At 47.4% G+C, this 27,524-nt stretch overlaps 1 protein-coding gene across 1 annotated transcript in view; it reads left to right on the forward strand.

Annotated features, from left to right (window-relative positions):
* Positions 1 to 4,232: 4,232 nt before the first annotated feature.
* ADAMTS17 (ADAM metallopeptidase with thrombospondin type 1 motif 17) overlaps positions 4,233 to 27,524 on the forward strand; it is a 342,817-nt gene continuing 319,525 nt past the window's right edge. Inside the window, exons 1-2 of the mRNA XM_021680437.1 lie at positions 4,233 to 4,259; positions 6,281 to 6,446. Of these exons, the coding sequence (XP_021536112.1) occupies positions 4,233 to 4,259; positions 6,281 to 6,446 (193 nt within the window). The remainder of the gene's footprint in view (positions 4,260 to 6,280; positions 6,447 to 27,524) is intronic.

Genomic DNA, 27,524 nt, shown 5'->3' on the forward strand with positions numbered 1-27,524 from the left:
ATGTAGTTGGCAACATCATAAAAAAAGAAAAAAGTGCAAGATGGGATGATAAACCAAAGACGTCTTAGACTGATTGCATTCTTGGGGCTTATTTCCTGAGCTTTGAAATGCTGCAGCTGCCTGGGTTTGGACGCGTGCAACAGGGGATGGTTTTGCAGCCAGTATGTCAGAGGGAGCCACGCATGGTCACTGCTGATCCTTTCCCTGTGCACGCCTCTGCGCGCAGATGCACGGTCACGTTCTCATTCTTGAGGAAATGAGGCTGCACGGGCGTTTGGGGCTGTGATCCTAAGTGAGCCATCTCCTCTGAATGGTCCTGTGTGCAGCCCCAGGAGGGGTAAATAATATCAGCCTCGTGAGGCTGTTGATAGAATGAAGTAAGATAAAGTCTGTGAAATCATTTAGGGCGAGCCTGGCACAATAAGGCATTAAAAACACGTTTCCTCTGTTGCCCTCCGGGGCCCAGACTTTTCCAGTTATAAATCAACCAATCAGTCAACACTGTCGACTAAATGAACAGATCATTATCACACACCTGCCCTGTGTAGGACACTCTGGTGGGTTCGCAGCAAGCCTCAAAGCGGAATACAATGTGGGCCCTGTCTCAGAAGGCAGTCCAGGTTCGCACAGGAAGGAAGGTACACTGGAGCCTATAGGGTGGCTGAGGGGTAGAGCAGGGGTGACTCTGGGGTGGGGTGGGGTCTTCAGGGAGAAGGATTAGAGCAGAAGGGGTTGTGCCTCAAGTTCTAAGAGGAAGGAGTGATGGCAGAGCCTCCAAAGCCAGGTTCTTCTCTAGATCAGGGGTCCACGAGGTGGCCGCATGATGGGGATGGGGGTGGAGGTGGTGGTTTTAGGAGATGGTAGGAGGGGAACTGAACAGACAAGCATGTGGATTAGGTGAGGCCAGACCCTGGGTACCAACCTAAGGCATTTAGAATTTATCGTAGAGTGGTTCTCAACTTTGTTCCCTGGAGGATTCCTTACTCTCGTTGGTGGGCCCCATCTCCGGAGTTCCTGATCCAGTCCGTCTGGGTGGGCCTGAGAGCTTGAATTCCTAACAGGTTCCCAGGTGCTGCTGCTGGCTTGGGACCACATTTTGAGGATCACCGGCCTCGAGGCAACGGGGAACATTTCTGGCCGTTGACTGGGGGTTCGCTGGTCATAGCAGTGTGGGAGGTACTGGAGGAGGAGGGCATATGGAAGCACAAGGTGACGAGCCTCGAGCCTCGGGTTGTGGAAGCGGGAAGGAAGACGTCTGTGCAAGAGAGATTCTGAAGGAAGAGCTGACCGTCTTTGTGGCTGACTCTAGTGATCAGAAGGGGGAGGAGCTGGTGGTGACGGACCCATGTTACAGGGGGGAGGCTGGCTTTGGGAAGAAGACCAAGAATCTGTTTAGGCACCTGGTGTTTGCAGAGGCAGCGTCTGGACTTTGCAGGGGGTTTCTGGATGGCACTCCAGGGCAGGGACAGTGGGACTCGATGCGGAGGCTGGGAAGCCCATCTTGCCCGTGTGGGGTTGGGCATGCTCCTTCCACAGGAGCTCCGCTGAGGCCCGCCCAGAAAGGTGGAGGCAGCTGCAGAAGGGCCTGCAGTCACAGGATTGTTTTTGCTTCTTGGAAGCAGACTTGCTCACGCAGGAAGCAAGCTAACAACCCCATTTGGTCCATCCTCTCAAACCACCCACACTAACCCATCGACAGGGAGAAGGCCACTTAAGACCCACGCCAGTTAACCAAGGAGCCACAGCCTCCTGAAGAAGGGGCTCCCCGGGCCCTGAAATTCCAGTGAGGTCTTTATAGGACAGCAAGGCAGGCAGTCACGCGGTGTCCTCCCCTCAGACAGGTGTGTTCTTCAGTTCCGGAGCATCTATAGGACAGATATATATATATATATATATATATATATTTTTTTTTTTTTAACATTATCTTAAAAGCATTTTCTCCATTCTGCTGAGAAGTTGTGCTGATGTCCAGAGGTGATAAAAGTCAGTACGTCCCTCATGCATTTTCCACGTGGCCAGGAGGGCTCGTCGTGCTTCGGAGCCTGGGCTGGAGTTAACGCTAGCTGATTTATAACGCTCTCCTAACGCAGTACAGAAACCCTTCAAAGCCAGCACCCGGAACAAAGAGAATCGCAAAGGAACCACTCAGAACTGTTACACTATCAGGTGATAACTGATGCATTTTATTGGACACATATTGCTTTGGTAGGATACCACATCTTAGCAAACTTCAGATATCTCTTTTAAGAGCACCACTTCGGCGAGGATTATTGCATCCTTTCAAACCAAGCAGCCTCAGGGCCTCCAGTTCTGTCTGCCACAGGCCTTCCTTTATAGCTGTGCGTCTTCAGATGAAGTCTGCAGGCCCCTTTCATCTCCTGCAACCTCAGGCTCATGGATGCCGTGCCTTGGAAGGACATCCCCATGTCTCACTTCTCAGCATGGGTGGTGACCAGAGGATGAATGCAAATCTGTGCAGCCCCGCCCAGCTTCTGGGGCCCCGGGGCAGCTGGGGGCTGGAAGCCGGGGCAGGACCTAGAGCCCCAGGGTCAGAGGAAGGTCCAGTTCAAATCCAGGCTATCTCTAGACATCTAACTCAAGGCAGGAGGTGCCCAGCGTCTCCGGCACCTAGCTAAAAGCCAGCACCATGGTTCTTAACCCCCGGCTGCTCTTTGAGATCTCCTGGCGAGCTCTTAATACCAATTATATACCAATACCACAACAACCCCCTGCAAAGTCCAGACGCTGCCTCTGCAAACACCAGGTGCCTAAACAGATTCTTGGTCTTCTTCCCAAAGCCAGCCTCCCCCCCTGTAACATGGGTCCGTCACCACCAGCTCCTCCCCCTTCTGATCACTAGAGTCAGCCACAAAGACGGTCAGCTCTTCCTTCAGAATCTCTCTTGCACAGACGTCTTCCTTCCCGCTTCCACAACCCGAGGCTCGAGGCTCGTCACCTTGTGCTTCCATATGCCCTCCTCCTCCAGTACCTCCCACACTGCTATGACCAGGGAACCCCCAGTCAACGGCCAGAAATGTTCCCCGTTGCCTCGAGGCCGGTGATCCTCAAAATGTGGTCCCAAGCCAGCAGCAGCACCTGGGAACCTGTTAGGAATTCAAGCTCTCAGGCCCACCCAGGCAGACTGGATCAGGAACTCCGGAGATGGGGCCCACCAACGAGAGCCTGGGGCCTGGGCATCAGGAGTTCCCCCAGATGGCTCTTCTTTGTAGCCAGGGATGAGAGCCTGTGAGTAAGGGGGACTGCGGAAAGGCAGGGCTAGTCCTGTCCATTCCAGTCCAGTCCAATCCATTCTCTTCTCTTCTACTCCACTCGCATTTTCTTGAGTAACTATCATGTGGCAGATAATGGGAAAAAATGAGGGCTAATTGTGATCCTGTCTCAAAGGAACAAACTCTCAGGTTGTGACAAATGGCCCATAAGGCAGTGGGGCTGCACAAGTGCCAGGGAGGGGGATGTTTTTGGGAGGAAGGGGGTAGGAAGAGGGAAGGTCGGGGAAAGATAAGGAGGGCTGTCAAGTGTTTTCCCTGGGGCCAGATGGCACCTCTGTGTGTGTGTGTGTGTGGGGGGTTATAAATGGTACTTTTCAACAGCACATTGTATCATTGGTAATGTGATGACAAGGTGAGCATGAAGAGATGTCAGGGAGCCTGTGACAGCCTGGGACTGGGGGAGGGGCGGGGCAAAGTCCTTCCTTGCGCTGGCTCCCCAGGGTGGGGGCTGTGCCGGGGCCCCTCGCTCCTGAGTGCTAGTCCTGGCCATGTCTGCTTGCAAGCCGGGTCCCAGGAGGGTAAGTAGCTGCCAGGTAGGGTACGGTCTGCCAGTCCATGTAATCATCTTACCAGTGTTACCGTTGTCCTCCATGAAGGGGTGGAAACCAGCATGTGGGTCCCTGCAAGCAAGACCTGCCAAAGCAAAGGGGCTGCTTCTGCTTGTGGCTGGGGTGTGTGCACGTGCATGCCATGCCTCTCTGTTGCATTGCATGAGAGTTACCCGCTCCCTGGCCTTTTACACTGTAGCTTGTGAAGGCCAATGCTAGACCAAAGGGGTAACTGGCTTTGAAAGTGCTAGACCTGGGGGGGTCTGTGACCTGCCAAAGCCAGAGCATTTTAGGAGGGGTCCAAGTTGAGCATATCCTCCGGGGAGCACAGGGCTCCTTCCACATGGGGCTCATCCCATGTGCTATGCCCCACCTGCCAACTTTATTTCGACACATGGAAGTGTTCGCCGTGGTTACTGAGGTGTGTGTTCGGCACTGAGGCTTTCTTTAGGTACAGCCCCAGCGGAGCTCTGCGTAACCCCCACAGCCACCTTCTGCTTCCACTTCTTCGGTCTCCCCAAAGTATCTTCGTGAACAAATTCGAGTTCTAACTTCAAAGGAGAAGGAAGAAAGCCGTGCTTTCCTGCAGGTCATGCAATGCCACTTTAAGACAGTTTTATTTGGGCAGTAAAATCTCTGAGTTGTTCTTGGCAGAAGTTCTAATGAAATGGAAACCTTGAAATCTGCTAGGAGCTGTAAGTACGGTCTCACCCTGTGTTTTGGGGACTCAAGGTTGGAGGCGATCGTATTAGTTGATCTGGTTTACTTTCAGAGAGGCTTGGTGTCCAGGCATCCTTTCCGAATGTAGAGGAGGTCTACCATTTGGCTTGAGTGAGCTCTGTCCTTGAGACCAGAGGACTTGCTGTGCTGGAGAGCAGTGCTTCTCAAAGTGGGGGCTCCGGACCACCAGCATTGGTGTCACATGGGGGCTAGTTAGAAATGCACATCCTCGGGGTCTACCCAAGACGTCTGGGTGATTTTCACGTGCATTGGAGTTTGAGAAGCACTGTTTCTGTGTGACACGGCTTTTAGAAAAGAGACTCAGTGGGGAGAGAAGAGATGATGCTCATTTCAGATGTAGACTGATCTGCTTGATCTATGGACTCTGTTTAGCCAAGGTGGTCCTGGGCATCCACCCGGAGGAGGCGCTGTGGGCCGCACAGCCCATTTTGCAAACTCGGGTCCTCCTCCAGCCTGGGGCCCAATGGGGTTCCTTGTGGGAGGTTTACCTTGCTTTGTTGACACCTCAGAAGGGAAGCTAGCAGCAGGTATCCCAGGGAAGGAGCACAAATTGGTTTCATGCCTCAGCATTGGTTCCAAGGGATGGGAAGAGTTCTCTGCACCATATACATATGTATTTTAGAATTAATATTCACTCTATTAAAGTGGCAAATTAAAAATCCTAGTTCCTAAATTTTTCCTTCAATTTACAAGTCACGTCCTATTTCTAATCTAGCAAGTTTTTAAAACTTTTATTGAAGTATAATTAACAGTGTTATATTAGTTTCAGGTGTACAATATGATTCAACAATCCTATACATTTGCCCACGCTCATCTAGATAAGTGTACTCTTAATCCCCTTTATCTCAGAGGTTTTTTGCAATCCTTTTCAAGGGAACTTTGGATGATATTTGGCGCCACTTGTAAATTTGGTGATTAACAACTTTTAAACCTTTAAAACTGCATTGAGGAATGTAACGTAGTCAATTTCCTTTTCAAGTTCTTTGGTTGGCTAAGAAGCCCTTTGCGAGTGTATCAGTGATTCCTACAAACCTAATAAGCGAGTCTTATAAACATGGGAAGTCTTAAGTTCTCTTACACATTCTAATACTGCTTCTAAACCTACTAAGATTTTAAAATCACGAATCTAAGTCCATGATGGACTTTAAATTAGAATCACAAATCTAATCCATTGGCTACTCTGTCGATTTCTCTTAAACACCACAAGTTCTGAAAAAATGTACAAATCCCCTATCACAAAGCTATTAACACTATAAGACTGGCTCCATCCTTTCATTCTTAATATCCCCAGGGATAAGATACTTTTTTTTTCCCCCATTAAGTATGTAATTGTCATTCATCCCCAACACTTTTGGCATTGCCTCCTCAAGTGGACTTTTGGAGGATGATTTTAAAAATAATTTTTAAAAGAAAGTTCTTTTTATTACTAATAAAATAATGAACCCGGGAAGTGGGTGCCGTTATATATATCTCTGCACCTCCGACCCCGTGCCCCCCCGCCCCACATAGCCATGGGGTGGGATGTCTCAAGTCCCACAGATGCTCCTTCCTGGGCTCAGTCAATCAGAGCACCCTGCAAAGCAAAAGCCCAGACCTGAGGCCCAGGCCATAGCCAGGTGGCCTTGCTGCCCTCGGGTTGTTGGGGTTGTGGGTGTGCGTGAACGAGGATGACTCATGTCCCTTTTTCCTCTTTCTGGGCAGGTTGGCCTCATCCAGCTTGGGCAGGAGCAGGTGCTAATCCAGCCCCTCAACAATTCCCAGGGCCCGCTCAGCACACGAGAGCACCTGGTCAGGCGCAAATGGTCCTTGGCACCCAGCCCCTCCACCGAGGCCCAGGTCCCTGGGCAGCTCTGCCAGGTTCTAACAGGTGAGTCTGGGAAACCGCACACTGGACAGCACATGCCGTTCGGCACCACTGCATGTCCCCAGGCGCACTGAAGTCCTGTGAGCAGCAAGCTTCCTTCCCCTGTATTTTGAAGCTGTTGTGTTCATTTCCCCTAAGGCCACCGCCTTTCCCCCTCTGTCTGGATTAGTGTTAGCATTTCCTGTATAGCAGCCCTTTGAAGAGGGAAGGCACCCAGTATCTCACTGATGCAGTGCATCAATTGTATAGATCAGGAACGAGTTGAGGTCCCCCAAACCTTGATGGCTTATTTGTTATCAAACCCTAGGTTGGTGGCAGAGCTAGACTGAAAATTTCCTCCCTCCCTGGCCAGAGCGGGCTCTTCAGTGTGGGGGTCCCCAGGCCTGGCTGCACCTGGGGGGGGGGGGGGCCTTGGAAGCCACGATTCTCAGCGGCATCAGTGCTGCGGCCTGGGACCCTGTCATCTGCACGTTCTCAGGTCCCCCCGCCCTGGACTTCCTGCATCAGAAACTGGGGGGGTGGGTCCAGGAATCAGTCGCTTCACAGGTTCACGCTTCTGATGCGTGCGAAGGTGTGGGAACCACTGCTTTACACAGTACCTGGCACTGGCCTGTCCCCCAGCATCCTGATCCAGTTGGTCTGGGGTGCGACTGGGGTATCCGTGTTTTTGAAAGTGATTCTACTAAGTAGCTTGGGGTGAGAACCCACGGTTCTTATATTCTGTGCCTCTGTTCGAGCAACCTGTGGATTCACGGTCAGCTGTTTAAGAACATTTCACGGTCACTGAAATGGCCACTGCTGTGTCACTAGCAGTCTTCCTGGGAGCGTCCCCTGATGAAGACTGCTGCTCACAGGTGGCATTTCCTCCCTGGATGGAGGGCATGGGACCCCACGGCTCATCTTTGGGAGCTGTGCTTTTGTAGTTTTAAAGACTTATCTTTGGATAAAAAAAAATATAGTGTCTCTGGTATTCCAGCGACCTTGGAAATACATCAGTGATATGACTGTCCTTTGGGACAGCTTTGGGATATATGAACAAGCATTGCAGCTCAGCTCAGTTGTTGCCTGTAGACCTGATCTTATCCAGGTAGCTGCCCTCCTTAGCTGGTCTGCATTCGGCAGGGAGAGAGCGGCGGTGATTTTGCTGAATCAAGGCCATCTCTGAAACCCCAGGAGAGCTCTGAGTGATAGAGAATGCTACCACACAGGAGGGTTTTGCTCTGCTCCTTCCTGTACCCTTACAAACGTAGGGGAAGGTGGACCTCAGCACAAAATGATTAGTAACTAAAACACACTCTTGAATCGGAAGCAGGGACTTGGGGAAGTTGGTGGGTTGTGTGTTCGGGCCTGATGCTGAGATCTTATTTTAAACGTCAGCCCCCTGACAGTCTTGGTGGAACAGTTTTTTTTTAATCTGCTTTCAAAGTAAGTGACTCTTGGTCATTCTACATCTGTATGCATTTTCTGCTAATCTGAATATATTGTTTCAGAGGCAGGGGGATTATACCGAGGCAGGGGGGTCTCAGGGCTGGTTGTCCTTTGGCATCACCTGGGGAAGCTTAACGGCTTCTCACGCCTGGGTCCTGCCCCCGGAGAGCTGCTTTCACTGGTTTCGGGCACAGTCTGGGCAGCTGGTGATTTAAAATCTCCCCAGGTAGTTCTAATGTTCAGCTGGTGCTGAGAACCACCGCACTAAGGAGTATTAAACATGAGTAATAGCACCAGTGGGCCATTGGAAGTGGGTTTTTCAGGTGAGAACCACCAGGCAGGGGCCCCACAATTAAGTCCAAGGGCAAATACGTTTTAGTCTCACTTTTCCCTCTATTCAAGCCGGCGCTCATCAACTGCTAGTCAGGATCAGAAACCCAGGGTGCTTGTGGATGATATCATGGAATATTTGTCTCATTACCCGCTGCCATCCTCTTTAGGGGCATGCGCGATACCCAGGATTGCTGACAACATGATAAATTGTGCTCGGGTTTGCATTTTTCTCCCTGAGGCTGGTTTCAAGGCACCCTTTTGATAGAATGTTTAGCCTATAATGAAGGAAATGAAATGAACAGAACCTGGGTGGGGAGGAAGTGATAGAAAGGAAGTTTAAATAAGAGCAGCCATGCAAGAAATCTCTGAATTTGCTTAAAAAACCATCTCCCCTTCGCTGCCCCCACATCTCACGTCATTGTGCTCTGCAGTGTGAGGGCATTGTGCGTACTTAATAAGGTGGGGCCAACTCGGACTGTGTCCTGGGTAGGAACACAGACACTGGAGAAAGGTGTCTATTTCCTTCCAGTCCTTCTTGCTTTGTGTGAAATACTCGTAAACTTTGTTGCTGTGTTGAGAAGGACAGTGGGCCTTCTAATAGGTTTAGCTGATAAAGCAGTTAGGTCCTATCGAGTGTGGGTTGACTTCCTGGGAATTTAGAAATTTCATTGAGAAATTGAGAAAATCAATTTACTGGGAAACCAGCAAGATATATTTTTGGCTTCCTTGGAAAAAGGAATCAGATGAGTCATCCAGGATTTCCTGTGGGCACATATTCTTTATGGCTGAACATGGCTGTCTTAGGTGTCATTGTGCCTTGTCTTGAATCTTGTGTTACCCCAACCTTGGACCTGGCCTGGGAGTAACTGGCTGGCTCTTGCAGGTGAGAAGGAGTCTGATAATTCTTCCTTCTCCATGAAGCACTCAGTTTACCTGAGAGTTGAACTCTGGTAAGCCACCCTGTTCTCTAGGCGGACAGAGAGACTAACACAGGGACAAGGCCACCTGGAAGAACCCACTGCCTTCTCGTAGTGAAGAAATTGCATTTCTAGCAGTCTTTGGGGCTCCCAGAGAGAGGATCTTATTACCTTTATTGCTTCTTATTTTTAGGACCTTATAAAATGATTCATAAAGTGTCACTCCAGATTGGAACTTGGCATGAAAAATATGGAGTCTGTGAGCCTTTCTTTTTTTCTTTCTCTTCTGTTCGTTCTTTTCTTTTGGTCTCACAGCATGAGTTTTTAAAGGTTTGGGGGGGCTATTCTCAACAGCGAAAATGGTACTTTGGATATTTTGAAACGTTTCTCAATCTTGATTTCAAAACTTTTTAATCTGTCTTCTGTGCTTATTTTAATTTCTCCATTTGGATTCAGTTTAGAATCTCCCCATTTTCATGGGCTTTAGTAACAATTTCAATCTCTGTCTCCTCCATCGTGGTAGATGTAACATGTGGATGGTTGAGGTAGATGGCAGAATATTAAAACTTCCTACAAGGCACTGTCAAGGTAGGGATCTGACAGTGTTTTGGTGTGCTCGTTAAAACACGAATACACCATCCAACAATGGTATCTGCAAAGACTTTGATGTCTACTTTCAGTTCTGTTATGATTGTTTAAAAAAACCATTGTAGTTATTTTGTAGTATTGTTTGGTTCATTTGTAGTGTTATAAAGTGCATTTTAGTGAGTATTTAGAAGATGCCATAACTCTTCAGAAATTGCGTATTGCCAACTTATGCAATAATTTGCCTAACAATTTTATATATGATCAGTAATAAATCATTGGTTGGGACTCCTGTTTTACGTCCATTAAGATTCCTTTGGTTGGAAATGACAAATCAGACCAGCTTAACCACTCAGCATCACTGTCCCGGGCTCATGGAACTGAGGAGCAGAGCGGGAGGGTGGACCTCAGGTAGGCTTAGCCAGGCTGGGCTTCGCGGCAAGTGTTTCTCTGTCTGACAGCCTGTTCTCAGCTGGCTTCTCTTAGAGTGACAAAGCGGCAGCGGATTCAGGAGATCAACTCTACTGCTTAATCGGGAGTTGAGGTGGGTTGATCTGGATTGCAACTTTAACTACTTTCAGTTCTCCACTGGTTTCACATGTCTTGAGGCAGGACCGGAAGAGCGTAGGTCCCAGTCTCCACGTCACCGTGGAGGTATCATTCTGCTTTCTGTCCTTGTCCCGACTTCCTGCAGGCTGCCATACTTGTTAAAAGTCTGGTGCAGTAGATTCAGGGCACCCCTCCTCCAGATCTAATCCATCCTTTCGGCTCACATGGTTGATAAGAATTTGGCTGGTTCCTTCTCACTTCTACAAGGTCCTCTGTCTGCGGCTGCTTCCGCTCCTCATCCCACCTGTGCTGTGGGGATACGTGTGGCTACCGGTCTTGGCTCACTTAGGAAGGGCTCAGTCCCTCTGAGATTTGGTTCTCCTCTCAACTTCATTGAGACCTTGGCTCTCCAGTGGATAAAAAAAAAAAAAAAATGATTTCGTAGTTTATGCCATGTTTTTTTTGTTGTTTCAGTGGTAGTGATGGTCTCCCATGTTGTTCTGCATCTCAACTGGAAGAACCCAAAATAAATGGAATTAAACATGCTGCTCTGAGTTTCTCATCTTAATCTTTTAAGTGTTTATTTACAGATAAAAATACTAACTCTAAAAACAGACACCACTATTTTAAGTATTATTCTGGGGGAAGGAAAGAAGAACAGTGCTAGAAGCCTGACTCTTTCTCGGGTGTGACCCCAGCAGAGTCCCTTGATACCTGTGTGACTCTTAGGGCTGCCAGAATAAAGTACCACAGCCTGGGTGGCTTAAACAGTAGGCATTTATTTCCTTATAATTCTGGAGGCCAGAAGTCCAAGATCAAGGTGTCGGTAGGGTTGGTTTCTCAAAGGCCCCTTTCCTTGGTTTGTAGACGGCCACCCTCTCCCTGTGTCCTCACACGGTCTTCTCTCTGTGCATGTCTGTGTCCTAATCTCCCGTGCTTATAAGAACACTAGTTATGTTGGATTAGAGCCTACTGATGTCATTTTCACTTAATTACCTCTTTAAAGACCCTCTCTTCAAACACAGTGGTACTCTAAGTTGCTGAGGTTGGAGTACACAATTCAGCCCCTAACAGCCTGTATTTTCTCATCTGTAACATTGAAATGATGCCAGTCTTGTCTGCTTCGCAGGGTTATTGCTGAGGAACACGCAGATGAGGGAGGACGTGCTCCTTCCAGCCCCATTGTGGACGGGGGTTGGGGGGGCATGTTCATGAGAACACTCACGAATGCCTAAAGGGTAAAAAACAAATTTAGGAGAAATTAGAAACAGGCTGTACAAAGGGATCCTTTCTATAAGAATAGATGTCATAGCTGGTTGGTCATCTGTTCACATATTTTTCTTGGTAAATACTGAAGGAGCTGCATAGCCTCAGCCAAGGTAGAAAGGACTGAGCCCCTCTGACCTTCGGTTTCATCATCTGCAGCTAAGTAACGTCCTCTATCTCTTAGTGGTTTTGTGAGTGTTACAGGAGATAATGCACAACTTGTCACTTAGCTGCTAGCAAATTTTAACTCTTGTAGCAGCTGCCATGCTTGTAATTATTTTTTGTACCCCCATTCTTCATCCTCAGGGGACCACTTCAATGCCTTCATTCTGTATTAAGTGGGAGAGAAAGAGAAACCCTACAGGGCACTGAGTTAGGAGCTGAAAGCTCTCGTTATTCTTCTTGAATCTGCCATTCTTGCCTCTTGAACAAATCCACAACGAAATCAAGGAATCTTAGTGTTTCTAGACCAGAAGTTGCCCTTAGAGGTCATATGCTTACATTTTCCCTCTTGTTTTTCCATTTATTTGGCCATTAAGTATTTGTTGACCCCCTAGACATTGGGCACACTGGAGTGAGCTTGACGTAGCATGGTCCCTGCCTCTGGGGAGCTTATGGTTTGGCGGGGGAGACAGTGCAGAAGTAAACAAATGTAGCGGGTTTAAATTATTTTTAGTTCTGAAATATTTAAAACGGGCAAAAAGACAAAGGCAAAAACAGAAACGACGCACACACACAAAAGAAAAACCAGAAGTCCATAAACCCAGCTTTCAGATTTAACCAATGTTAAGATCTGTATCTGCTTCGGTACTTTTTTGTTTTTTGAGAGAAATTAACATTTATGGATATGACTGAGTGTCCCTCCACCCCATCCCATATCATCCCTCTAACTTACTCCCCAGAAGAAACCACCGTCCTGAGGGATACATTCAAGACCCCTGGTGGATGCCTAAACCACGGATAGTACCAAACCCAGTGTCTACTATGTATTTTCCTATATGTACATATGTATGATAATGTTTAATTTATATATTAGGCATAGAAAGGGATTAACAGCAACAATAATAAAATAGAATGATTACAACAACATACTGTAATTCAGTTATGGGAATGCCTTTCCAGCTTGTCCTCAGTTACCGCCCCATCACTTTGTTGCCCTGAACTCTGTCTTACGGATCTTCTACTAGAGTTATAAGATACCCTGTAAAGCATGGCTAGGCCTGTCTTCAGCCCCCTGTGCTGTTCTTTTCTTCCTAGCCTTGACCACCCACCACCCCTCCTCCACCCCCAGAATCTTACTGCATTGGCTCACTTTCCAGTCCTCAGGTCATTGGGTTTTTGTATATTGTTCAGATTTCTGGTTGCTCTGTACAGGAGGGTTAGGTCTGGTAGAAGCTTGTCGGCCATATTGCATTCCGTATAATACTGATTCTTTGGTAGTGGTTGAGATTTGCATTGTGGTTTAGAGTTTAGGCATTTTTTTTGTTGTTGTTGTTTTAATAAGTGTTTTACGTGTAAATTAGAAGAATGTGTATTCTTTAATTGTTGTGGACAATGTTCTGTATATATGTTCATTAGCTCAAACTTGTGATGTCAAAATCATTCCTATCATTAATTTTGACTTGCTTGATTTATTTGTTTTAACTAGAGACATGTTAAAAATCTCATAACTTTCGTGGTTTGGCCAATCTCACCTTTCAATTCGATCAGTTTTCACTGTATGTTACGAGACAGTGTTGTTTGCTGTATTCAAGCGGAGGAGCCATATTCCTGATGAGTTACTCTTTTTACTATCGGGTAATGGACCGTTTTTTAGCCCTAGTAAAACTTTTGGCTTCCTAGCTGTGTGTACCTAATATTAATATTGCCAGAGTTTTTATTTTGGTCAGTGTTTGCCTGATGTTTCCTTTTCCTTAGTTTTATTTTCAGTCTTTATCATGATGTTTTACATATGCTTCTTAGAAGTATTATTATGTATCCACATTTTTAAAAAAATGTCCAGTTTGAGAATAACTGTCTTTTCATTAGTGATGTTAGTATTTTTTTTAAAGATTTTATCTATTTATTTGAGAGAGAGAGAGAGGGAGACAAGTAGACTCCCCGCTGAGCAGGGAGCCCGATGTGGGGCTTGATCCCAGGACCCTGAGATCATGACCTGAGCCAAAGGAATATGCTTAACCGACTGAGCCATCCAGGCACCCAGCAACATTAGTATTTTTACATTTGTGCTGTTTCTGGTAAAATTACATTTATTTCCACCATCTTGAATATTTTGTTTTCGGCTGACAATACTGTGCTTTTTCTTTGCTTGTTTCTTTTTGTTGTTTCTCTTCCTTTCTTTCAGCTTCACCAGATAGTCTCAACTGCCCCTTCCTTCTTCCATTGATGTGCAAGTTTATAATCTATTCCACATTTTTGTTGTTACCTTAAAAGTTAAAAAAATATGTTTGTCTTCGGGAAGTCTGTAAGGCACTGGGTATCTATGCTTCACAATGTAAGAAACTTCGAATACCTTCACTTTCATTTTACCTATTATTTTTTACCCATTCTATTTTGTTTTTGTTTCCCCTCCTATGTCATCGTCATTATGTATTTTTTAATTTATTTTTCATCATTATGTCTTTTTACAGTTAGAGTTATTTAGGTTTATGTATATATTTGCCAACTTATTTGCTCGGTATTGTTTCTTGCAACTCACTTTTCTGCGTTTAACGTCCTTTTGAAAGAACCTTTCTTCAAAATATTTTTTTAATTTTAACTATTTTGAGTACAGTTGACATGTAACACTTTACATTAATGTGTTTCAGGTGTACAACTTGTGATTGGACAAGTTGGTATGTTATGCATAGCTAACCTCTGAACCATTATGTCGCTATTACAGTATCATTGACCACACTCCTTACGCTGTGCTTTTTATTCCTGTGACTTACTCATTCCATAACCGGAGACCTATATCTCCCAGTCCCCTTCATCCATTTTGCCCAACCCCTACCCCCTCCTCTCTGGTAACCATCGGTTTGTTCTCTGTATTTATGGGTCTGTTTCTGCTTTTTGTTTGGTTTTTCATTTTTTTTTAACCTTTTCAAACAGAGTTTGTGAGTGGTTCAATTATTATCTTTGCTTTTCCCATAACTGCCTTTATTTTACCTGTACTCCTCGTGATGGTTCAGCTGAATATTGAATTCTCAGTTGAGCCTTATCTTCTCTCAACACATTGAAGATGTTATTCCCCTGTCTTCTGACTTCTGTTTTTGCTACAAAAGGTCTTCCATCCATTTAGTTTTCTTTTTTCTTTTTTTTTTTTAAGATTTTATTTATTTATTTGATAGATAGAGAACAAGTAGGCAGAGGGGCAGGCAGTGGGAGAGGGAGAAGCAGGCTCCCCGCCGAGCAGGGAACCCGATGCGGGGCTCGATCCCAGGACCCTGGGATCATGACCTGAGCCGAAGGTGGACGCTTAACGACTGAGCCACCCAGGCGCCCTAAAAAAACATTTAGTTTTCAATTCTTTGTAAATAATCTGTCTTTTCTCTCGGCAGGTTAAACAGTGTTATCTTTGTGTTCTGTAGTATGTCTATGGCAGAATTTGTCCATATTTATCCCATTTGGGACCCACTGTGACTTTTGGATGTGAGGATTCATGACTTCTGTGAATTCTGAGAAAGGCCAGCCTCAGGTCAGTGGGGAGTGCCTCTTCCCTGTGACCGGCTTAGTCCCTTCCTAGAACTCCTACTCAATCGATGTGGACCTTCCTGTTCTTTCCTCGGTGTTTTGTTTACTTTTTTTTTTTTTTTTTAATGTATTAGGTCGCTTTCTATTCTGTATTCTGAATAATTTCTTCTCATTGATCTCCCACTTCACCAGATTTCTCTTAAATGGGGTCTGATCTCCATTTAATCTAATCATTGAGTTTTCAGTTTTAGTGATTAGACTCTAGACTTCTGGAAGTTGTGTTTGATTCTTTTCCAGTTCTGCCTGTCTTTTTCATAGTGTCCTATTCTTTCATTATGACTTTATCCTTCCTTTATCACCTTGGTTATTTTACCCTAATTTATGTGAAGTCTTCCTTGAATTATTCCACCTTCTACGTTTCTTGGGGTGTGGATCTTGCTGTTTGTCCTGTGGGCCCACTCTCACGCTGGACCATTTTCTTATGTGGATAGTGATTTTATACTCTGAGCTCACTTTAGGCTGCTGTGTCCCTCCCTCATTTTCCGGGGAGTGCTCTGTATGCTGGGTTATGGAAAAATCTCTACTGAGTAATTTCACATGCGCTTCTGTCAGATGCCCCAGGACTCTTTCACAAGCCCAAATGTGATTTCTACTTTAACATTTTTCCCTTAGGAAAGCTGTACCATGAGTGACATGTGTTTGTGTGTAGCACAGGATGGGGCAACTTACACCCGAGACTCTGCCCTCCATTCCCCTGGCATTCAGAGCTGTGAACAGAGATGAACTTCCCTGAACTTTCCCATGCCTGTGGGTGCAGGTGCCCTGCCCCTCCGGGGTCCTGGCCACATCTCTTATCTCATGGTGGCCGTATAATACTGGCCCCTCACCCTTTAGGCCAGTGGTTAGGTCACATGTCTGCCGGGTCACTGAGGTCTCAGGTCACTCATTAACTGTTCCAGGTATGAAATTTCTCAACCTGATGACAGGGACCCTTCAGAGGGACCCACCACCTTGGGGCTGCAAGGGTGGGGTGCCTCCCTGCTGCTCAGAGAACCCAAGCAGGCCCTCCCCCGGCTGGAGAAGCCTCCCCGCTCTGCTCTTCATGCTTCAAGGGGACTTCTTCCCCTAACATTGTTCTTTCACGGAGGTCAGGCTTCAGAAACTACAATGGGGGGGGCACCTGGGTGGCTTTCAAGGTGGCCTGGGTGGATGGTTAAGCATCTGCCTTCAGCTCAGGTCATGATCTCAGGGTCCTGGGACCGAGCCCTGCATCGGGCTCTATGCTCAGGGGGATGTCTGTTTCTCCCTCTGCCTCTGTGCTCACCCGTGCTCTCTCTCTCTCAAGTAAATAAATAAAATCTTAAAAAAAAAAAAAAACTAGAGCTGGGAATGGTGGCTGTGCCCAGCTTCTGCCCAACAAAAGCCCATGGCAAAGGAACACAAAGGCTACCTTACAACAGTAGCTTTAGGAAAAAAAAAAAGCAAAACCCACGTGAATACCCAGTAAACCAGCACACCGAAGTCACTCACTGCGTCTTTCACCGACCTCCAGCACACACGCTCATTTGCCAGCGTTGTTCAGAGAAAATACTCAATGAGTCTCACATTCTCTGGAGCATGGGTTTTTGCCCTTGGGCCGATGGGGGCTCTCAGAAGGACCTGGGAGTGTTTCTTGGGTGCCCTGCGGCATTCCTGATGTGCGCCCACCACCTGCTCTGGAAGATTCTGGCGCCCGTGTTAGCCGGCGGCTGAGTGCGGACCTGCCCTGGAAGGCCAGGGGGGCAGACCAACCTCCCGCCTCCTTTGAGGCTGGGGATCCACCTGCACATCTCCTGGCTGCCTGGTGCTCGCGGGGGGCACTTTTGAGATCACCAGATAAGTGTTTCTTGGACTTCAGAGTCTTCCCAGAAAAGCCCACGGGGCCCCTTTGGCATCCTGAGTGTTTAGGAATAATGGTTTCGGCATTCGCTGTTGTGTTCCGACTTCGTTCTCCCCAGCTCAGGGGGGAATCTCCCATCCTGCCATTTGTTTTATATGAACCATGTGTTCATCCAAGTCGCTTTGATCTCATTTTTTATTTCTTTTTTAAGACAAATGACTGAAGAAATCGTTCGGATTTTCGTTTGGGGTGTTTGGGTGGGAAGAGGATGCTTGGTAATTGCTCTTTGGAAAGAATAAAGGTAAAACCCAGTAAAATCGCTCTATAAAGTCATCATCATCCCTCTACTATTATTATAATTATTGCCGTTATTATTCCCCGAGGATGTGTAACCCTGTGGCTTTGGAGCCTGTAAGACACGGTGAAATGGACACTGCCCACCCACGTGGCCTGGGAGTGAATGTGGCCGGGGCAGGGCCTGGCGGCTGGGGGCAGGGCCTCTCGCTGCTTCCCAGCATGTAGAGATGCTCAACGTCCGCTACTTTCTCTTACTCCCGTGTTTCCTTATCTGTGAAAGAGAAGCCATACTTTTCTCAGTACTTTCATTTCACCAGGTTGCTCGGAGTTGAATGAGCTATTGCCAGTGGGTTTTCATTAAGTAGAAAGTATTATTAAAACACAAGGTGTCATCTCTTTATGGAAAAGGTCCATCGAGTGGGCTCTGTAAAAGGCAGGCCTCAGATGAGGGCTTGAGTGCAGGTGGCTGGTTTGAGAGAGGGAGGAGTCCCGGGAAGCAGGAGACAGAGGTGGGGAAGGGTAAAATCCAGTGGAATCTGGTGGAAAATCCAGTGGGAGGCGAGTATGCCACGGTTATTGCTGGGGGCAGCAGGAGCTTGGTTCCTACAACAGGCACTCTGAAGAGGGCACGGAAGCTTCCAGAGTGGTCTCAAGGATGCGGATGGTGGGGAGCTGGAGTGTTGTCCAGCGCCTCTTGTCTCCCAGATTTCCAGTTGCTCTTGTGTGAGCCAAGCAGGCTTTTTAGGTATAAGAGTCTTCAAAAAAGGAAAGGCCAGGGCCATCTGCTTGAGGGGGGGCCCTGCTGGCATGAGCTGAAATTGGAGTGATGGGGGCCCTGCGGGCGGATACCAGAAGAGGATCCTGCAGGTGTCCTGGCTGGGAGGGAGCACACAGTGGGAGGGGCCCCTAACCACTTAAAAATGTTAAGAATTAAAGAAAGCTTGTTACCTTCTAAAAATTCCTCTATATTCAGTTAAAAAAAATTCTTCCAGCACGAACAATTAGTTGATCTGTGGCATAGTCCTCCCTTCCCTCTCCCATCCTTCCTTCTTTTTAAAAATTGGGTCATTCAGCAAAAGCAGCCCCAAGATCTCCAAAGCAGTGGACAGAGCATTGCACACATGGGCCTCCTGGAGGCTTGGTGAGGGCCATCTGGAAGGGAAGCCCCTCTTGCCTGGAGGACTTGCCTGTGCTCTTGGGGTTCCCTCCAGAGGCCCTGGTTCTGGGCTGATTGATGGAGAATCAGGGAAAAAAATGGATCAACTAGGCCTGGGGACAGTGTTTGAATAAATCTCTGTAGAAATGCTAATCCTATTCTCTGTGCTTTTAAACTTTCAGTGACTGTGTGTCTGTGTATGTTTTCCGTAAGTTGGCTCGGATCTATTTTATTTTCAAGTCTCTGTGTTAAAACCTGTAATGGGCCCTGTTAGCCAAGGCAGTAATTTATTCTCTCGGCCAGTGTTTGTTTGATGCCCACTGTGTGTCAGGCCCAGTTCTGGGCACTGCGCATCCGGTAGTAAATCAGAGACCTGATCTGGTCCCGGCCCTCATGGAGGCAACATTCCAGCACGTGATTGCTGACCCTTGAGCGGAACACTGATTACTGGTGTCATTCTGGATGTGCTCTAGGACAGGGGGTTCAGGTTGGAAGGACTTTCTCATTCCCGGTGGTCCTTCCTGGGCAGGGTGGAGGGAGGAAAGAATGGGAGTGAGGGCCAAGCCACCCGACTGATGCTCTGACTTTGCAGCATGAAGCAGGGGTGTCCAAACATGGGCTAGGGGTGTTGTGAGAGGCACGTTGCTCCTGAGGGTGGGACCTGGTGCCCGGGTGGGAGTCACGCTTCCCACGCTGCCTGCTCACCTGCGGGCCTCCGGTCTGGCCTTATGAGTCGCCTTTTGCTGTTTGTTCTCTGGCTTCCTTTTACCTCTGGGACCAGCTGGGCTCAGGGGCACTGATGCGTCCCCCTCAGAACCCAAGGCTGGTTCATTTTCTCAGCCGCGTTTTCCCGGTGTCATGGAAGCATTGCCGGCAAGGACTGCTCACCCCTGTGCTCTCTGCTGGCCTCCAAATACCAGTACTTTCCAGGGGGCCCTTGTGCTGACTGCTGCCCGCCGTTTTTCTCATGGCCTTGGGGTCTTTATCTGGTTCCACCCTGGAGCGGCCCTGGCCACTCTCTTCCCAAACTGTGTCTTGAGCCCTTCATCTTCCGGTGATTCCTCTACACATGCCCAGCGGGCAGCTGCTGTCTCCACCTGCTCCCGGGAGTGGGCGTTTCTCAGCCAAATCCCCGTCTGCTGATGCCCACTTCCACCAGCCTAAGACCCAGTGTTCTGACTCACTTTTTTCCTGTCATCAGACCCAAAATGAACTATTTGCTCTCATATCCCTGTCCTCTTTACTTGTATTCCACCGTATTTTTGTTAGCTTCTTGTTTTGATATAGTTGCAGAGTACTGGTATACCCATTACTCACGCTTACCGATGGTTAACATTTTTCTTTACTTGTGGAGTCATTTGCTTTCTTTCTCTCTTTTACTCTCTCCTTCCACCCTCCCCCTACACGGACACACTTTTTTCCTGAACCACCTGAGCCTAATTTGCAGACATTATATCTTTTTATCTATAAATACTTCCTTTTTTTTTAAAGAAAAAAGATTTTATTAGAGAGAAAGAGAGAAAAAGAGCAAGAGCAAGGAGAGGGACAGAGGGAGAGGGAGAAGCAGACTCCATGCCAAGCAGGGAGCCCGCTGGGGGACTCAATCCCAGGACCCTGGGATCATGACCTGAACTGAAGGCAGACACTTAACTGAGCCACCCAGGCGCCGCATGTAGATACGTACATTTATATTTTTTAAGAACTCTTTTTTTTTTTTTTTTTTTTAAAGATTTTATTTATTTGCGAGACAGAGAATGAGAGACAGAGAGCATGAGAGGGAGGAGGGTCAGAGGGAGAAGCAGACCCCCTGCTGAGCAGGGAGCCCGATGCGGGACTCTATCCCGGGACTCCAGGATCATGACCTGAGCCGAAGGCAGTCGCTTAACCGACTGAGCCACCCAGGCGCCCTATTTTTTAAGAACTCTTAAACATCATATATTTAGCAAACTTGGGATGTGAAACATTGACACAATGCCATTATCTAATGTACGATTTTATTTGAATTTTCTTTGTAGTCCCAATGATGTCTTCTATAGCTTTCTTTTCTTGCTCCAGAATCCAATCTTCAGTCCCACGTTGCATTTAGTTATTGTGTTCTTTAGTCTCCTCCAATCTGGGTCAGTTACTTAGTTTGTGTCTTTCCTGACCTTCACATTTCTTAAAAAAACACAAGTACAGTCTAGTTTTCTTTTGTAGGAGGTCTCTAAATTTGGTTTTGTTTGATATTTCTTCATGATTGGACATAGGTTATGTATTTTTGGCCAGTGGCTTGTCCCATTATCGGATGTCAACTTTTAATATTTGGTTCAGGCTGTGTTTCTAGATGAATCTGATAGAGAGTTATGATCTTTCCGTATGTAATTAGCAAAAATTTGTGGGATATTTTCAAGACTATGTAAGTATCCTGTTCTTCATCTGACTTTCACTCACTAGTTTCAGCATCTTTTGATTCTCCACAGACTCAGTTATTATTGTGGGCGCTTCAAAATGGTGCTTTTCTGACTCCATTATTTCTTCTACCTTTTTGATCTGTGTTCTCCTTCAAGGAGAGCGTCCTCTTCTCCCCCATTTATTTATGTGTATCTCTGTGGACTTGTAGATTCTTATTTTACTCCATGGATACTCATTTATTTACTTAGTTCTTCTGATACACAAATCGTCTCAGATATGGCCACCGTGAGTGTAATTTTTAAAAAATCAGACATGGATACTTGATTTTCTAAAGGCTTTTGCAGCACTGGGGAGACGGGCATCTATATGATTGTTCTTAGATGTATTAAGTAAGTAAGTAAGTAAGATGTATATGTAAATGATGTCCTAATATTACAGCAACCTTGAATTCCTGGTATAAGTCTCACTTGGCCATAGTGTATTATTTCCTTAACATTATATTGCTCTTTGCTAATGCTTTGTTTAGGCTTTTTGCATCCATATTCGTACGTGATGTTGCTCTGTAATTTGTGTGCATGTGCACATGCTATTCCTCAGTTTAGGTATTAAAGATACACTAGCTTTTAAGACTAGTTTTTAGACTCTGGAACAATTTATGAATCATTGAGGCCATCTGCTCTGTGAAGGTTTGGTGGAGTCCGCTGGGGAACCAGCTCAGTCCTGTGCTTTTCTGTGACTATAGTTCCTTTCTAACTTTCCCTGTTTCTTCTGTAAAATAATTGGTTTAAGTTTTGTATTGCTAATGGGATTAATTTTGGTAAATTGCATTTCCCTAGCGAATTTCATCTAAGTTTTCAAATTTAAGTGCATAGGGGTTCCCCCTTACTTGACGTATTAAGTAATTATTAGTTAATGTGGCTCCAGCTAGATTGTGAATTCTTAGGTCACAGGGCCTTGGTATATTAAAGATGTACTCTGGCTTAGGGAACGATGTGGAATGACCCTTTTGTGTCGATCTTTTTACTGTTCTTGAAAACCCATCTTATTTTTGGAGGCCCAACTTAGATGTTACCTATTCCAGGAAATCCACCCTGATTGCCTCACTTAGTTTTCTAGAGTCTAGAGGTGCTTTGTCTGCATTCTGAGTATTACACTAGCCTCAGTCAGATGTTCGTCATCTTAGTTGTGTCTAAGGCCCTCTGGCTGGAAGGAAGGCTCCTATTACTTTCCTATTGCCACTGTAAAAATTAGCACTAACTTAGTGGCTTAAAACAACACAAATATATTATCTTACAGTTCTGGAAGTCAGAAGTCTGAGATCCGTTTCACTGGGCTAACGTCAGGATGTTAGCAGACCTTCATTCCTTCTGGAGGCTCTAGGGGAGAATCCATTTCCTTGCCTCTTCCAGCTTCTAGAAGCTGCCTGTATTCCTTGGCTCCCAATCCCGTCCTTCATCTTCAAAGCCAGCAATGGGCAGTGGAGTCTTTCTCATGCTGCGTCCCTCCGATGATTCCCTTCTGTAGTCAAATCTCTCTGTCTCCCTTATATAATAACACATGTGATTACATGAGGCCCACTCAGATCATCCCGGATAATCTCCCCATCTCAGAATCCTTAACTTAATCCCATCTGCAAAGCCCCTTTTGCCATGTAAGTTAACATATTCACATGTCCTAGGGATCAGGCCGTGGACGTCTTTGGTGGGGGACCATTCTTCAGCCTACCGCATTCATAAATACATTTCCAAGGTTTCTATGAAACACTTCATAAATATGTTTCTCCCCTAAGTCTGAGCATTGCAGTCCCTATTTAACAACTTTTTGTTTTCCTCTGCCAGTTGTCTTTTGAGCATATTCTCTGAGAGAACACAGGAGAGCCACTATAGGGCAAGCACATTAGTCCTCTTCTCGAATATTCCCATTACTTGATTGAGAAAGAAAATCTGAAATTCCAACGCTGAGAAAAAAAAGAAAGAAAGAAAAGGATACCAGGATATTTTTTTGTGCATGTGTGTCTGAATCCACTTTCCCACACGAGACTCCACCAAGCAGAGGACTCGGAAGAGGAGTGGTGTTGTCTTTTCCCCAGTTGTCTCTCCCTTACCCCTTATGCAACACGCACCCGCCCCACTTTAGTAACTCAAAGCAGAGAAGGCCTCCAGCTTCAATAGGAAAATCTGCCTCGAGCTGCAGACGGATCAAGAATGCATAGTTTATTATTTAAAGTGCATGCCGGCTGGGGCTGTCCAGGTGGCTCAAGGAAGCTCCTGGCAGCCGGTCCAACCCTGAGGCTAGAGGAGGGACTGTGTTCCCCAGAAGGCGCGGCCCAGGGCCTGCCTGCGAGGTGCTGACTTGGTGTTCCAGGGCCGGTGGGGGTGGAGATCCGGGCGCTGCCAACTCCCGCAGAAGTGTCTGATTTTTGAATCAGCAGCGTTCATGTTCCCTCCAAGGGAGAGAGCGGGAGAGAACGTGTGACTGAGCGAAGGAGCACGCCCGCCCGGCTTCCCTCCCAGCAGGCAGACTGGGGCCAGGAAGTCCGACACAGAGAAAGAGAAGGGAGTGACTGTTGGGTCTTTTTAAGAAATGACTTTAGGGTTGCATTCCCCCCCCCCCCCCAACCCGCAGAAAGATCTAGCCTTTACAGTACACGAATTTCTCATGGAAAAGCCCAGCAAAAAAAAAAAAGTCTCATCAGGACATCTGCTGCCCAGTTTCCTTGGGTGTTTTCCAGCCACAAATGCAGCGGGTTCATTTTGCACAGCCTCCTTTCAAAGCAACGGGCAATTTCTTGTGCACGAACAGACAGGGAGTTTGCTTGCTGGGATGGGTGCGCCTTCAGGCTGAAGGAGCTCGTACCTTTCTCAATCCATTAGCAAGTCATAGATCAACCTCCCTGTCACTGCGTTTGGACAGAGCCGGACAGTGAACCATGGGGGAAAAGCCCAATAAAGCCGGGAGTGTTCCCGCCCAGTTGAGCAGAAAATAGCAGGCATCACTGGTGGTCAGCTCTGGTGGTGGCGTGGATGCGACTTGGGACCGGCTGCAAAGGGCAAAGCCCCCAGCAGGGGACGCAGAGAGACCCTGCCCACATCTGCCATGGGTGTTGATGCCAGACCCCCAGCCCCGGGGGTGCTCAGGGCTTGGGTAAGGGGAAAGAGGCTTTTCTTCTCTCCAAGGAGACAGCCGTTATATAGAGACGGAGCTTATAGGCCCCACTCCCATGGGTCCCCTGGGGAGCCCATACTTGGCCTTCTGGGTCCTCGCAGAGAGAATGAGCTTTCTTTATGTCAACATTTAAGGAAAGACAGCTTTCTCCCAGAAAATAAACTGTTACCCGTCACTGCCAAGGCCGGCTGCTACTTTTCTGACTGTGCTTTCGGGTGAGTTTTGATTTCCCTTGACTGTCTCCAACCTCCTGACCTTGACACAGTGCCTTTTCCTTGTGTGGAGCTGACAGTCTAGTCGATAGTGGGGAGAGCTGAGCATTTGTGTTTCATGCCTGCTCTGTCCCAGAGGGTACCGTCTGAGTCATATTTGGACTGTTAGTCCCCTTTCTGTGAAGCACTTAATCATTTTGTGGGTGTTGAGTATGCAGAGCAGCATCGAGGCTGAGGCCCTCAATTAATTTCTGTCAGGGGCCTTGTTGGCTTGTCTCTGAGTTTGAAAAACTGTCTCCTTCAGTATAAATACACATTTTCCAGCGGCGAGTGATGTCTTGGCTGTTCCGGTGATGGGAACATCTGTGTTTCAGACCCTCAAGGGAAAGGCTGTTCCTTGCCAGCAGGTTATCTGCCCCAGATCCCCCTGTTTCCCCACCCTGTCGCCCTTCCCTGGGCCTGGCCCTGGCCCTGATAGGGTCTTCGGGTTTCGGTCCATCCCATAGGAAGGTGGAGATTTTTCACTTGACTGTCTGCAGACTGTGAGGAATATAGTACAGTCATTTTCCAGTTTTATATAGCACAGACCTGACGAAGCATTTAGGAAGTCCATTTGAGAGCCCCTCTGAGGATGCCCCCCCCCCAACATTTCCTCTTCCTCTGTGTTCACGTCATCCCGTGAGGACCAGGCCCTCACAGGATACCATGGTGGGTGGTGGGGAACGTGGAGAAAGAGCTCAAAGGACGGGCTAAGCCACATGGAATCCGGTTACCCAACCCCAGGCGGGCCGGGCAGGGGCACCGACAGGATGGGAAAGGGGATTTGGGAAGGCTCACCGTGGGGTGAGGCTTGAGTCGGCCCTTGAACACGGCAGGACTGAAGGAGATGTGCTAAGCAGATGATGCCAGAGACGGCGAACCATCCCTGTCGTCCGTCTCTTTGTACACCGCAGGTGTGCCTGGGACGTCGTAGGGCCTGGGAATCTCACCCTGAGAGCGGGATTCAGTCTGGGAATATAGAGGGGGCTCTGGGTCAGCCCGGGTGGTAAGTGCCGAGCCTGGGGTCAGGCAGGCCTGAATTCGATGCCTGGCTCAAAATGCGTACAGACCGTGTGACCTTGAGCAGGTGCATCTCCCCCAGACCTCCTCTGTCCTGGAGGCTCCATCTCCAGCTGACCCCTGGAGAGATCCCTGGCGGAGGGCAGCCATGGGTCAGCAGCGTCAGGATGGAAGTTCTGTTGGCACGAAGCTTCCAGCCATGGTAGAAAATGGGCATCATGGGATTAAAAACATCATTTCCTTTGGGACACCTGTCTCATAAAAAAAATCACATACCCCAGCAAAGTGCCCTGCTGGCAGCAGGGGCCAGATGCTCGCTAGATTTGGGGACACAGTGACTTGGGAAGAATCAAGAGCAGGGACTGATGGTCCTGAATCCAGTGGCTTCCTTGCCTCATCTGACCAGCTCGTTCAGCACCTAAGGTGTATGTCCAGGTAAATGAGACTTGTCCCTGTGTCCCCGGGGGTAGATCTCCCTGCTGCCTGGTCAGGCTCCCACGGGGATCCCACACCAGATCATCCGGTGAAGAGAACAAGCTGGGAGGGGAAGCCAGAGCAAAGTTGGATAGTTAAGCCAGGATTCTGTTTTTATTTCCCATGACTTTTTTTTTTTTTTTTTTTCATGATTCCAATGCTGACAATTCAGATTTCTGGAAGGTATTCCAGTTTCAACTGTATTAAAGAACAGTTACTTGGAGTTCTAATGCACCAGTAACTACCTAAAAAGGGAAAGCATTTAGCAATAGCAAAAAAAAAAAGAAGGAAGCTGTTCAAATTGCAATAAGAATATAAATCTGAATTAATTAGTACCAGCGTGAGCGACAGGGCACTCTCCTCAGGACGCCTGAGACTTTGACCAGCACGTGAACAATGGTGTTCGGCCACTTGCTTTGTCTTTGGAGGTTTTGAAATTCACAACGGTCCTCTTCTGGGTTTTTCTCCCTTCCAGTTGTCTGTGATGAGCAGCCTCTTGCAGCCTGTGTTCCAGACAGCTGAACATCATTTCTGGCTGCCAGATAAAATAAAACGTTGTATAATAACTTTTTGACAGGGCTCTACTATGAAACATTTTGTGGTGTGTATGTGTGTGGGTGTGACTTGTCTGCACATGTGGGGGGGAGAAAAGTAGAGCTTGTTCTCCTCCGGGGTGTAATGTTTTCAGTAATAGATGTCACTGAAAAGTTGTTTTAAAAGGCGAGATTTTTACAAAGGAAACCAACTTTTAAATTAAGTCCATGAGCTGACCATTTTGAGGAAATCTGGAGGGAATCCTTCTGCAGAGGGGAGAAGTTTCTGGCAGGAGATGTACCACATTCTCAGCACGTACTTGTTGGTTATTTCTGTATTTTTCATAAAATAGCGTAATTGTTTGTCTAGATCAGATCTGTCCTAATTGGGCTGTCTTCGTGGAAGCTCTTACCTGTGGGCAAGACGGGTTCGCAGGTGTGGCTTATCAAGTGTGTGCGGCCAGGTGCCACGTTTAACTCCTCACCCGAAGGCAGCCCCACATGCAGAGGGTCTGTGGGGGCTCACGCTGTGTTCTGTTCCGCGGGCACACAGGGGACACCAGCCACATGCCCGGCATCATGTCATTCACGTTACATCTGTTATCTCATTTTATCCTTCCTTGAGTGCTGGGTTCTTTCTGCCTCGGTCAAACTACGTGGTCCCCAGGCCTTTGCCCAGGGGTCGGTAAAGTGCTGTCCCCTTTTTAGCCTTTCTCCCCATTCTCCCAAGGGCAATGGAGGAAAGAAGTCATGTTCAAGCTGGGGGCTATGGCTACGTGAGAGACCATTCCAAGAGCAGTGCTTTGGGCCTGTGTTCTTGTGGAATACCCAGGTCCCTAAGTCCTGGTTGGCTTGGGTAATGTGGATAGGTGCTTTGGGCTTCGGAAGTGTAGCGGGGCATAGAAGTTTCTCCCTAGCTCGGCCTGGGAGAAACCCAACAAATTACTGCATTTACCTCTGCATCAGTCCCTACTGCTATATAACAAATTACCCAGAAGCTTGAAACTGCCTTCTTAATATACTTACAGATTCCTTGGATCAGGAGTTCAGACAAGGCATAGAGAAGATAGCTTGGATCTGCTCCACAATGGCTGAGCCTCTAGCCTGGGGAAGGTTTGAAGGCGGGGGGGCCGGGGGGGGTGGGGGGGGGGGGGGGGGGGGGCGC

The sequence above is a fragment of the Neomonachus schauinslandi genome, chromosome 9, assembly GCF_002201575.2.
Source record: "Neomonachus schauinslandi chromosome 9, ASM220157v2, whole genome shotgun sequence".
Lineage (NCBI taxonomy): Eukaryota > Metazoa > Chordata > Mammalia > Carnivora > Phocidae > Neomonachus > Neomonachus schauinslandi.